Genomic DNA, 12,500 nt, shown 5'->3' on the forward strand with positions numbered 1-12,500 from the left:
CCTGGGGCAGAGAGGTGGTGCTGGGGTGGGTCACCACTCGAGCCCCAGGCTGCGTGGAGGCCTGAGCTCCAGAGGGACCGGCCGAGAGGAGAGTACCCAGCTGAGGCATGGAGGGGGGAGACACCAGCAGAACACTACAGAGAGAGAGAGAGAGGAGGGGAGAGAGGGAGGAGAGAGAGAGGGAGGAGAGAGAGAGGGAGGAGGGGAGAGAGGGAGGAGAGAGAGAGGGAGGAGAGAGAGAGAGAGGAGGGGAGAGAGGGAGGAGAGAAAGAGAGGAGAGGGGAGGGATGAGAGGAGGGAGGGATGAGAGGTGGGAGGGACGAGCGAGAGGAGAGGAGAGAGAGAGAGGGGGAGGAGTGGAGGGAGGAAAGAGAAGGGGGGGAGAGACGAGAGGGATAGAGAGAAAGAGAGGGGAAGAGAGAGATAAAGAGAGGGAGGGAGGTGGAAGGAGAGAGGGAGATAATTCACCTCTCCTTTTCTTAAAGACATAGTATGGAGTTTTTGTCTAAAACTAGCAAGCTAATCAGGTCATGGCCAACCACAGAACAGGTAGTGTGTGTGTGTGTGTGTGTGTGTGTGTGTGTGTGTGTGTGTGTGTGTGTGTGTGTGTGTGTGCGCTCACCTGGGGCTGGTCTTCACGGTGTTTGGGATGCCAGCCTTGGTAGGGGTGGAGGAGGGGAGGGGAGATTTAAGCATGTTGGACGGGGTTGTGGGGCGAGGGGGCAGGGCACTGGCTCCACCCTCACCACTGACACTCTGGCCAGCCTCTGGAGTCCCCGGGGTCTTAGTGCCCCCTTCTTTACTCACACCCTTCTGCAGAGGACAAACACACATTAATTATAACCACCATCATGTGTGATAACACACCTGTGAGTGGTGAGACAGAAGAAGTAAGAGAGATTAGTGTGTGTGTGTGTGTGTGTGTGTGTGTGTGTGTGTGTGTGTGTGTGTGTGTGTGTGTGTGTGAGTCACTCACAGGTTTGGTGGCTGGTTTGGGTTTCTGCTGTAGAGCTTTCTTAGCTTTAGCTGCTGCTGCCTGGGCCTGATGGATCCGCTCTGAAAAAGGAACAAAACTGTCAGTTCAAACACGCGCACACACACACCTATATGCCAGGGCTCCAGATGGCAACTAAAATGATTGCCAATGCGCCTACATTTTAAGTTTTTTTGAGCATTGATTTCCCCATCATACCCCAGGCTAGGCTAAGCTAAGCGTAACTACCTAGGCTAGGCCAAGCTAAGTGTAACTACATAGTCTAAGCTAAGTGTAACTACAAAATTAGTGTACTACTGAAATTAGCAACAATTTAGAGTTTTCATCTATATCTCACTGTTATCGTTGCCCCTCGCGCACGCACACACAAGCACACACACACACACACACGGCTATCTTGGCCATCAGAACTGCACACGCCAGGGTGCTGTGAAGCAGGCGGCAATAAGACTAACCAAACTCCTCTTGGCTGCGGTCCCTGTGCAGGTAGATCCACAGCTTCCTGCCGATGTCGTACTTCACACACGGGTCCTTCTCATAGTGGAGTCGGTCTAGCGCACCGCTCACCACAGTATTCACCTGTGAACACACACACACACACACACACACACACACACACACACACACACGAGTTTACAAATAAGATCAGGAAGTGATCTGAAATCTTATTGAACTGGTTGTCTTTGACCAAGCGAGTCTGAAACTGCATAACAGGATATCTGTTCTGAAATGCTAAACTAGACAGGCAGTATAACACAACACATACACACACACTCAATACAGTCTGCCTTGAGTTTGTCTATGATTTTGTTTCTTATCCAGAGTGTGCTTTGAGTTTGTGTGCTTTGTGTGTGTGTGTGTGAGCGAGATACCTGTGCACTGGTGACATCGGGGGCGAGGAACTGGGAGTCCTTGAGGAGTTCGCAAATCTCTGCACGAGTGCCCTCTCCATTGGGCAGCCTGGCTGCAGCATCCCGCACTGAGGAGAGAACACACACACACACACACACACACACACACACACACACGCACACGCACACACACACACACAATCAGCTCCATCTGCCTCACTAAAGAAATTTTCCATCCTCTCGCTTACAGCTCATACATCCTCCACTGTCTAAAATAATCCCAAATCATTAAATCCATTTCATGACGATGTTAAGATTAAGATCTTCAGTGTACACAGATTACAGATTCTTCGTGCTTTTCAAACCCAGTCCCAGTAGGAGTAGCCCCACAGACGTCCTCACCTAGGGAGAGTATGGTAACGTAGGCGGGTCTGGCTGATCGGAGTAGGGAGTGCTCGCGGGCCTTGTTCAGCGACGTCTCCTTGTCGAAGACTCCTTTAACGGGTCCAACCACCGACTCAAAGCCGTGCATGCTGTAGGTGAAGGCTTTATGTGGCTGGTCGTAACGCTGCTGCTCCTGAGGGGGGTCAGACAAGGGACAGCAGGTCAAAGGTTACTCAGATAAATGTAGACACAGGTTAAAGGTGCAGTCCGTGATTCTAATCCCATACACTTTATGGCAGATTCAGTGAATTGCTCCTCAAGGTCCTCTAGCTGTTTGCACACAGTCCTGTCTCAAACATAGTACACAAACATAGTGGCTTGGACCGAGCCATAAACAATCCCAGGCAATCAGCATGGTGCTTCAGCAGCATGGCATGGAGGGGAGTAACATGATTGGCTGCGGAGCTCAAATATCAAGAGCCTTTTTGCGAAACCGAAGCCAAATCGTGGAGTGCATCTTTAAAGGGTAAGGGAAGCGGAATCGTGGAGTGCATCTTTAAGGGTAAGGGAAGCCGAATCGTGGAGTGCATCTTTAAGGGTAAGGGAAGCCGAATCGTGGAGTAGCCGAATCAAGGAGTGCATCTTTAAGGGTAAGGTTCTTTCAAACTCTACTGGCTGTAGAAAGAGAGACGAAGGAAGGAGACCGACCTGCTCCTGGAAGATGAGCCTCTCCTCTCCTGTGCTCGGTCGCACCACGTAATCGGTCCAGCTACACATGGGGGAAACAGAGGGTCACTGTACAGTACACTGATACACATCTAAACACAGAGTCAATTATAAACTCATTCTTTAACTGTATTCTTTAATTAAGGTTAGCTGGGTCAGCTGGGGTTAGCAGGGTAAGCCGGGGACAGCTGGGTTAAGATGGGTCAGCTGGGTTAAGATGGGTCAGCTGGGTTAAGATGGGACAGCTGGGTTGAGATGGGTCAGCAAGGTTCGCTGAGGTTAGCAGGGTTAAGATGGGTAAGCCGGGGACAGTTCCTGCCGCTACTCTCCTACAGCAGCCTGACAGGAAGTCTCACATGACTAGTGACCAAGATAGCGACTGACTCAGCAACATATCTGACCCTTGAGCTTCGCAGCGTTAATAGCTACAAGGGTAGAAGCTTCTTTTCAGCGATTAACTGAGGATGGGACACACTTACACTCTGGGGGCAGGAGGGGTTCCATCTGCAGCCTCTTCTCCCTCCTTAGAAAACACACACGTTAAAAGTTCCTCTGATAACTGATGAACAGGGCAAAACAATTCAAAGTGTACCATTCAATCTTAGATTAGATTATAAGTATTCATCTCGTCATTACTGACTAAAGGTGAGGAAACTAGTTTACTCCAAGATGGCCGACAACCTTTACAGTTTACAGACTTCACTTGAATGAACACGTAACAGAAACAGCCTGTACCTTGCTGGTCACATGGTCCTTAGACTCCAGCCAGAGCTGACACAACGCACTCAAGTCCTTCTCCCCATCCTGCACTGGGGCTGAACACACACACACACACACACACACACACACACACACACACACACACACACACACACACTCATTAGTAGTCATATTACTACACATCAATTTCTAATCTTTAATTTCTCCTTTTCTTTCTCAAGTTCTCTAAAGTCTGTGTTGGTGCCACGTGGTACTGAAAGAGAGCAGTTGTAGCATTAGCCGCTACTGAAGCGCCAGTAGATCTGACTGTCTATAGACTGCAGGAAAATGTGCAGATATTAGCGTAGGGAAATCGTATTGTTCAAATTAGACACCGTAGACAGAAAGGCAGTTAAGACCTGAAAAATCACATGGAAAGTAGGTTACTTTGTTATTGAAACACATGAGGATGGGCGGAGGTACATGTTGTACTGCAGCCCACCATCAGGGGTGCTAGACCTGTGGTTGCTTCACTTTCTCGAGACAACACACGGTCCATCTCTTTATACAGTCATTGGCACTGACGGACACAGTGATAGACATGACTATGCTATACTCAGCCGCAATGTTCCCTCACCTAGCCACTTCCACTGCTGCGAGTGCTCATGGAACTCCACAAATGGAGAGAAGCCGCTGGGTAAGCCGATCACTCCAGCTGCACAGGGAGGGAAATCAGCCAATTAATCAACGAATCAATGTATTCATTAAATCAGTAAATTTAAATACATACATAAATAATGAATGCCAATGAAAAATACCCTCATAAATATAGATACACTACAGACAGACAGAGTCTTACAGACAAACACACAGACAGCCGAGACATACAGACACACAGACACTCACAGACACACACACACACAGACAGACACTCACAGACAGACAGACACACAGGCAGCCAGACACAACGCCTCAGCCTAAGCAGTATTGTGGTAAATGAGGAGAGTGAAGAGGGCCTTCCTCACTCACGTTTGCTCTCTCCTGCCAGGAAGTGCAGTGCTGGCTGTGTCAGCTCCGACCAGCAGGGGGCGAGAGAGAACCAGGGGTTGAGTGTGCTGGCCGGAGACGTTTGCCACTGCTGAATACGTTCCTCTAACTGGGACACGGACACACACACACACACACACACACACACACACACACACACACACACACACACACACACACACACACACACACACACACACACACACACACACACACACACACACACACACAACAACAGAGAAAAACATTGCAATAATCATAACAACACTGGTAGCATCAACAGTAAAGATAATGGATAATGACAGAGCTGGTCATAACAGCATTGCTAACACTAATAGAGTTAGTAATAACTGTTAGGATAACAGAGCAGGAGTCACAGTGACCGTGTCAGTACTGATAACAGTAATAGCGTTACTAATAACTGTATTGATTATATTGATGACAGAGCGGGAGTCACAGTGACCATGTCAGTACTGATAACCGTAATAACATTAGTAATAACTGTATTGATTGTATTGAGTACTGATAGTTGTTCTCACCAGTGCAGAGGTGGCCAGGCTCTCCGGTCTCAGGATGTTCTCCAGCAGGTGGAAGAAGCTGACGGCGATCTCCTCCACCACAGCTGGACTGCTCTGATACTCCTCCATAGGCCTGACACAGGGGAGCACACCAGAGGAGAGGAGGGGTGAGGAGGAGCGTAGGGTAGGGGGAGAAAGGAGAGAGAACAAGTGCAAAAGAGAGAGACAAAGAAAGAAAGAAAGAAAGAAAGAAAGAAAGAGAGAGAGAGAAAAGTGCAAGAGAGATAGAAAGAAAGACTGCCAGGATGTGTGTTAACTTTGAGGCTATCCAAGATAGATTAACTGCATTAACACAGGTTTGCTCCTGCTTCCTGTACAGAAATAGGCCCACTCTTCCAGTAAAGGGAAGGTGATTATTTTTGTCAGATAGACAAATCAGAATGGAGCAGTGATGGTTTGTGATTGGGGCATGCAAATACCCGACGGAGAAGAATATGTCGCCACGCTTTTATCCAAAATCCACACCTCTGTGGAATTTTGTATCTATATCGCCAGAATTTAAGACGACCCACCCAGGCCGAATAGGCTGCTTCCGCCACCCAACTAGGGCCCAAAGAAAGTGGTATAGAAAGAGAGGGTGAAAACAGAGAAAGACAGACGGACAGACGGACAAACAAACAGAGACGGACAGACTCACTCCTCCTTGACGGTGGGCAGGGGTGCAGTGTGGGTGTCGTTGAGGCCGGGGGCAGCGCTGGCGGTTGAGGGCATGATCAGCTCAGACGGGTCCTCCGCCTCCATCTTGATGGTGGGCCTCATCTTCCTCCTCTTCCTCTCCTCTCGCGCTCGCTTCTTGGGCAGCGACAGGTCAAACAGAGCTGATGGGAAGGTTCATCACAGTCAAAAATCACACTACACACCAACTCGACACAGGCTGATCACAGGTCAAACAGGGCTGACGAGAAGGGTCATCACAGTCAAACTCACACACGAACAAGAGATAACACGCTCACTTCATTTTCACAGTCCTTTTGCGCTGAGAAGTTAATAAGCACAGTACAGTGTACATCATAAACCCACGTTTACTACCTGAGTTGCACTTACACGCATTAAGTTCAAGGGCCCTAAATTAGAGTAACAGACGCTACATACAACAGAAGACTGAGATCCTACATTAAAACAGACGCTACATACAACAGAAGACTGAGATCCTACATTAAAACAGACGCTACATACAACAGAAGACTGAGATCCTACATTAAAACAGACGCTACATACAACAGAAGACTGAGATCCTACGAGTTGGGATCCATTTCTGCAGCTTCAGATTGGGCTGCTGTATGGCCCCCGTCCTCATGTCTGAGGGAACTTCTACACAGACTACTAACTCTACACAGGCTGCTCAAATAGACTTAACTCTACACAGACTGTTAACTCTACACAGACTGCTAACTGTACACAGACTGACCACACAGACTGCTAACGCCACATAGATGGCTCACGCCACACAGACTGATCACACAGACTGCTAACTCTTACCCATGGCTGAGCCCTTCCTGCCAATGTTGACCCGAGACATGATGTCCCCCAGGTGAAGCTCACGGGTCATGAGGTCAGGGTGATCCTGAAACAACACAACATGCACAACATGTGTTTACACTTTCTGACCTGCATGGCAGAAATCTCACACACATACACCAACTTTCAAGAGCCTATTTCTATTTAGCATAGACTCAGTGGTCTTGTCACATCACAAGATTGAGGTTCACACACTCTTATCTGGTAGAAATGGTCTTCTCATACACACACATGCATGCACACACTCAGACACACACACACACACTTCCAAAACCATTTTACAATTTTCATTTAAATCCCTGAGTTCAGTAGGTAGCAGTGCGTAAATTGACTGTGAAATGTGTAAATCTGTTAAATTAAATTGCGCGTGTGTGTGTGTGGAGAAGTGGACACTTACTGGTTGGTGTTTTCTCTTCTCTCGATGTCTTCTCAGCAGAGCTCTCAAATCCTTCTCCCCCAACTCCACTTTATCTAGAAACAATAACACACCCCATAAACAATAGAAACAGAATAAACAACATCACCATGCCAACAACTTCGTTATTTTCACATTTCTTTCACATTCAGTGCAGGACGCTGCGCTCGTCTAGTGAGCATCGTTTGGCACTGCCGTCTGTGCAAGCACGGCAATCCAGACTATTCTCATTTGTAGTTCAACGTTGGTGGAACGAACTGCCTAGTACTACCAGAGCAGGGGCGTCCCTCTCTACCTTCAATAAGCTTTTGAAGACCCAACTCTTCAGAGAGCACCTCCCTTCCTAACTGGCACCTTGACTAGCGCTTAACTTGCACTTCAGCAGTTACATTCCTGCACTTCTTTTTCCTTTCTAGGTCGTTTTTCTAATTCTTATGTAAAGTAGTATTTATTGTTACACCATGTTCTTTATTGCTCTTAGCTTGACTGTTCTCTCCCTTGTACGTCGCTTTGGACAAAAGCGTCTGCTAAATGACTAAATGTAAATGTAAAGTGTGTGAGTTTATCGCTGTGCTAGCCGTCTGGACAAAGCCGTGAGTGAGGAGTGAGAAAGGGTGACTGACCTCTAGTCTTCATGTCCTGAGTGGAGAGGCTGGGCAGGACCTTCAGAGGGACGGAGAGGGGAGGGGACGAGGGGGACAGGGGGCTCCGCAGCCAGGGGCCCACTGCGCGCACACACGCACACACACACACACACACACACATGTCAATACTATTTCTGCTAATACACTCAGCTTGTGATCACTTCCCAGAATCCAATGGCACAGCTGTGCCAATCATGTTCCTCTTCACAAACCAGACTCCATCACCATCATTCTTTCACCTGTTCCTTATACCCATAGGCATGCAACAGTCTCCATTTCCAAAATACACCGACCTATTCAAAGTTCCCATCCCCTCACACCTACAGTTATTCCAGTGCTGCCCAACTCTCCTAGTCCTACTCAACCCCTCCCTCAGTGCTTCTCTACATCACTCCTTCATTCTTCCAACCCCTCCCTCAGTCCTACTCTATATCACTTCTTCATTCTTCCAAAACCCCTCCCTCAGTCCTACTCTATATCACTTCTTCATTCTTCCAAAACCCCTCCTATCTGTTTGGTAGGATCCAAACTATCGCTCGTCCCTCTGCTCCTCATCTCTCTTCCTTGATATGGCGTCTATTGTTAATGGTGCCATTCAAACTGATCAAGTTGAATTGAATTGAATTGAATTGAATCCTCCCTCTTTCGGGCCCTTCTTCCACTCAGACTCACCGTCGTCGTCGTCGTCATCGGATGAGGGGTTGCTGTCTCCGGCTTCGCACTCACTCCTCACCTCCCTCAGGATGCGCTCCACGCGCCTCCTCACCTTCCGGTCCCGAGCCTCGGCCGGGTCAGGGACGCTGCTGCGCCTCCTCAGGGCCAGCTCAGGACCGCCCCGCGCAGCCAGATCCAGCAGCTCCTACAGCACAGGGGGGAGGGGGGGGGATGAGAGGGGAAGTAGTGACAGATGCCACAAAGTACACACACTCACAGACAGACAGACAGACAGACAGACAGACAGACAGACACAGGCACAAATGCACACAAACACACAGTAGTGGAACATGTCCGAGGCGCTGCCGTTACCTTCCTGGAGACGAGGATCTGGTTGAGGAGCTTGTGGTAGTACTGCTGAAGGGAGTAGAGATGCCTCCTGCGCTGGGACTTGGCACATAGCTGCCTGTACTTCACCACCTCTGGATTAAAGTAGCCATCTGACAGACACACAAGAGAGGGGGGGGAGAGCATTCATACATTCATACATGTATACATAGACAGACAAATCACAAAGTTCTAGGAGAGTGAGAGGGTGACAGGGAGAGGGAGGGAGAAGGGAGAGAGAGAGAGGGGTACCTCTGAAGAGCTTCTGGGCAAGGTGCAGGGGGTTGCCAAAACAGAAGTTTTGGTTGTTAAAGATGGCGCTGACGGTGCGTTCCTGTTCGGCAGTGTTGTCGTCAGGGAAAGGAGGGAGGAATTGAGAGAGATGCTCCCTTTGGGCGTCCGTCAGGACTTCAGTCCATGTGCTCTCACTCAACACTGAGAAGAAGATATCAGGCTGCACACACGCACACACACACACACACACTGCTTTAACAAACATTGACGCGAGTCTTCACAACTTTCAGCGTCACTGTGTGAATTCATGCCACTTCTTGTCAATCCTTCATGTCATCACAGAAGAACATAAAACACATGACCCGTTAAAAACTCACATCTTCCAGCAGGTCCTCTGGCAATTGCACTCGGCTGTTTCCCAGCATGCACTCCTCCATGATGCCACCATTAGTCTCCGCTCCTCCCGACTCCAGCGGGTCGGTCAGCATGTGGTCCAAGACCTCCATCTCCAGGCTCTCTGGGAGAGACAAGCAAACCCCACACAATGGTGCACAGGAGTGATCTCAGTGTAAGGCCAATTCCTTTAGAAGATCTTCAGACGTCCTAACTCCTGTTCACACAGATGTCTATTTCGAACATATATTATTTGAGTTGTCATATTTGGGTCTAAGTTGTGTGTTGACTGATGGGGAATTAACCTAACAAACCCTTTCGGATGGAGTGTACTACACACCACAAATCTTGAAACAGATGAAGGGGTCTGACTAGTTTATGAGTGTACTATATTTAGGAATATATTACTTTATTAGGGTATTACATTTAGGCATAGGCACCACCTCAGTGCGTGCTGTAAGCTTAAGCACCCCAGTATGCCAATGATGGCCAAATGCATGACGCTCAAAATATTCCTTTTAAATATAGCCTGACAAAGTACACATTCTCTTCTCCTCAGACACCAAGTGACACCTATATTTAACTACTGGAATCAACCGTATTACACTTATCCTTGCACCTCGCGAAATTCCCTCTGACTAGCCGAACTCAAGACAATGACAGTTTAACTCATTCAATCACAACGCAATGTTAGATAACGGTACGATAACTCATGACATTCAGAATCATGACACTTCCTTGGCTAGCTTCTTGGCACTGTTCCTTGTTACTGAACACCTCTAAAACATCTCTATGCATATAAACAAACGACATAATTATTACACTTAGCATATGGATCCGGATAGCCAATACTAATACTTAGTGTACTTATTCCATTGCTTGATTAAGCGATGCAATTTTGCACTTTTTTTTAGTTATGTTAGCCAGCTAGCTAGCTTAGTTACTTTACTTACCTCAACCGATACTATCCAACCCTGTTTACACGTGACTGAGTGAATACCAGCACATCATCTTTTTCTGCACATTCTGGAGGCCTAATGTCAGGTTACACAAGAGTAGTTTGGACTCAAGTTTAAAGATATTCATTTAATTCCAGTTGTTTGAAGGTAAAAATCTCTCCAATAACAAAAAAAACTGCAACTTCCGTTCTTATTACTTCCGGGTCTTCTTCGCCTGGTATTTGCATGCATGCGCAGCATTACTGCCATCTACTGTTTCGATGAGGCAATACTTGCAGCGTCTCATTCTCCTAAACTGGCAACAGCATTCTGCGTGACGTTAGCTTCATCTCCAAAAACACAGCATGGGTTATTTATACCGATTTCGGAATGTGTCAAATGTATTCCAGTGTAAAATGTGTAAAAAGTCTGCCTTCCAAACGTTAAATAATTTTGGTTTACAGATACACTTTCAGATTTCTGGCCTTGCTCGAGCAGACTTAAAGGTAGGCCTATATTAGGCATAGTACCAGAGGCACCAATGAAGCCTTTTGTTCGGTGCTCTCATCCGTGCCTGGGTTCACTTCATTCAAATCACCTGCCTAATTTACTATGGAAATGGTATCGAAGGAGGATCACTTCTAGGCAAGCCTACTTCTATTTACCTGCATACAGAACATCTGCATATGGATCTACTACAGTTTATATAGGTGCAGCTTGTGTATTACTTTTGTATCCTCCGTGATCCTCCAATAACACTGCTACCAAGATCTGGTAAGACTTTACAGACACACTTGCACTCACAGCCCACCCACATCCCCCGATAGTGATCATGAACATTATGAAACTGTGGAGGAGTGCCTGTCCTCTTAACTACCACTAGGTAGCAGCATAGTTGACTTCAAGGTTACAGATAAAGAGATAGATAGATAAATTGATTGATTGATTTGAAATTTAGACATCCAGTAGTTTATACGACACATACAGAAACACCAATACAAACAAGAATAACAGAAAAACAGCAGTGAAGTGATAGTCTAGCCACCTAAACCACTAGAGAGAGCTGTCACTGTGATAGAGAATGTGCCAATGAAGGTAGTGCAAATGCATGGTGATTGACAGAGCAGGAATAATAATTACTGCAAATAATATGAAATTCGAAATGGAGATAAATATATAAACACATACAAAATTGAAACGGCTAACATAGCTGGCAACCGCCAGTCCGGTAGTCTAATGACAGAATGTAGGCGAGCACGGATAGCAACAGAGAGGCAGCCTCAGGCCCAATAGGCAACTTCACTCTGCCATCGCTGGGAGGAGTTGGACAGCAGTTTGGCCTGGGGGACAAAAGATGTCCTCAGTCTGTCTGTTGAGCAGGACAGACACAGCAGTCTGCCACTGAGCATGCTCCTCTGCCTAGTGACAGCCATTGTCCATGACCGACATCAGTTTATATAGGATCCTTCTCTCTGCCACTGACATAAGGGAATCCAGCTCCGTGTCAACCACAGAGCCAGCTCTCCTCCCCTGCCTGTCCAGCCGCAAAGCGTCCCTCTTCTTGATGCTGCGTCCCCTGCACGCCACAGCAGAGAGGTGAGCACCCGGGACAACTGACCTCCCCTGCACCCCACAGCTGAGAGGAGAACGCTGGGGACAACTGACCTCCCCTGCACCCCACAGCAGAGAGGAGAATGCTGGAGACAACTGACTGCAACCCACAGCAGAGAGGAGAGCACCCGGGACAACTGACTAGTGCAGCAGCAGCAGGAGGTTCCTACAGATGCTGAAGGACCCCAGTCTCCTCAGGACATAGAGCCAGCGCCAGCTCCGCCTCTTAAAGAGGGTCAGTGTTTGCTGACCAGTCCAGTCTGTGCTCCAGCAGCAGCCCCAGGTGCTTGGAGGCCCTGATCACTTCCACATCGACCCCCTCAGTGGAGGCCCTGACCACTTCCACATCGACCCCCTCAGTGGAGGCCCTGACCACTTCCACATCGAGCCCCTCAGTGGAGGCCGCTTGCAGATGGGGCCTGGGCCT

General features: G+C 48.0%; 2 protein-coding genes across 3 annotated transcripts in view; both read right to left on the bottom strand.

Annotated features, from left to right (window-relative positions):
- Positions 1-10,694, bottom strand: part of nfrkb (nuclear factor related to kappaB binding protein) — a 14,193-nt gene extending 3,499 nt beyond the window's left edge. Inside the window, exons 1-21 of one of the 2 annotated variants that reach the window (XM_031572236.2) lie at positions 10,478-10,694; positions 9,509-9,648; positions 9,150-9,351; positions 8,883-9,010; positions 8,529-8,715; positions 7,836-7,937; positions 7,195-7,268; positions 6,759-6,843; positions 5,917-6,097; positions 5,241-5,352; positions 4,684-4,810; positions 4,292-4,369; positions 3,691-3,770; positions 3,435-3,514; positions 2,938-2,998; positions 2,248-2,422; positions 1,867-1,973; positions 1,450-1,573; positions 977-1,056; positions 623-813; positions 1-134 (exon numbers count right to left, since the gene is read on the bottom strand). The exon at positions 1-134 is cut by the window's left edge and continues 113 nt beyond it. In XM_031572236.2, coding sequence (XP_031428096.1) covers positions 1-134; positions 623-813; positions 977-1,056; positions 1,450-1,573; positions 1,867-1,973; positions 2,248-2,422; positions 2,938-2,998; positions 3,435-3,514; positions 3,691-3,770; positions 4,292-4,369; positions 4,684-4,810; positions 5,241-5,352; positions 5,917-6,097; positions 6,759-6,843; positions 7,195-7,268; positions 7,836-7,937; positions 8,529-8,715; positions 8,883-9,010; positions 9,150-9,351; positions 9,509-9,637 — 2,437 coding nt within the window. In that variant the 5' untranslated portion in view covers positions 9,638-9,648; positions 10,478-10,694. The remainder of the gene's footprint in view (positions 135-622; positions 814-976; positions 1,057-1,449; positions 1,574-1,866; positions 1,974-2,247; positions 2,423-2,937; positions 2,999-3,434; positions 3,515-3,690; positions 3,771-4,291; positions 4,370-4,683; positions 4,811-5,240; positions 5,353-5,916; positions 6,098-6,758; positions 6,844-7,194; positions 7,269-7,835; positions 7,938-8,528; positions 8,716-8,882; positions 9,011-9,149; positions 9,352-9,508; positions 9,649-10,477) is intronic. The other variant, XM_031572237.2, reaches the window with a different exon arrangement.
- A 1,187-nt stretch (positions 10,695-11,881) lies between these two features.
- Positions 11,882-12,500, bottom strand: part of npas4b (neuronal PAS domain protein 4b) — a 9,270-nt gene continuing 8,651 nt past the window's right edge. Inside the window, exons 8-9 of the mRNA XM_042708500.1 lie at positions 12,325-12,500; positions 11,882-12,038 (exon numbers count right to left, since the gene is read on the bottom strand). The exon at positions 12,325-12,500 is cut by the window's right edge and continues 11 nt beyond it. Of these exons, the coding sequence (XP_042564434.1) occupies positions 11,882-12,038; positions 12,325-12,500 (333 nt within the window). The remainder of the gene's footprint in view (positions 12,039-12,324) is intronic.

Source organism: Clupea harengus, chromosome 8, assembly GCF_900700415.2.
Source record: "Clupea harengus chromosome 8, Ch_v2.0.2, whole genome shotgun sequence".
Classification (NCBI taxonomy): domain Eukaryota; kingdom Metazoa; phylum Chordata; class Actinopteri; order Clupeiformes; family Clupeidae; genus Clupea; species Clupea harengus.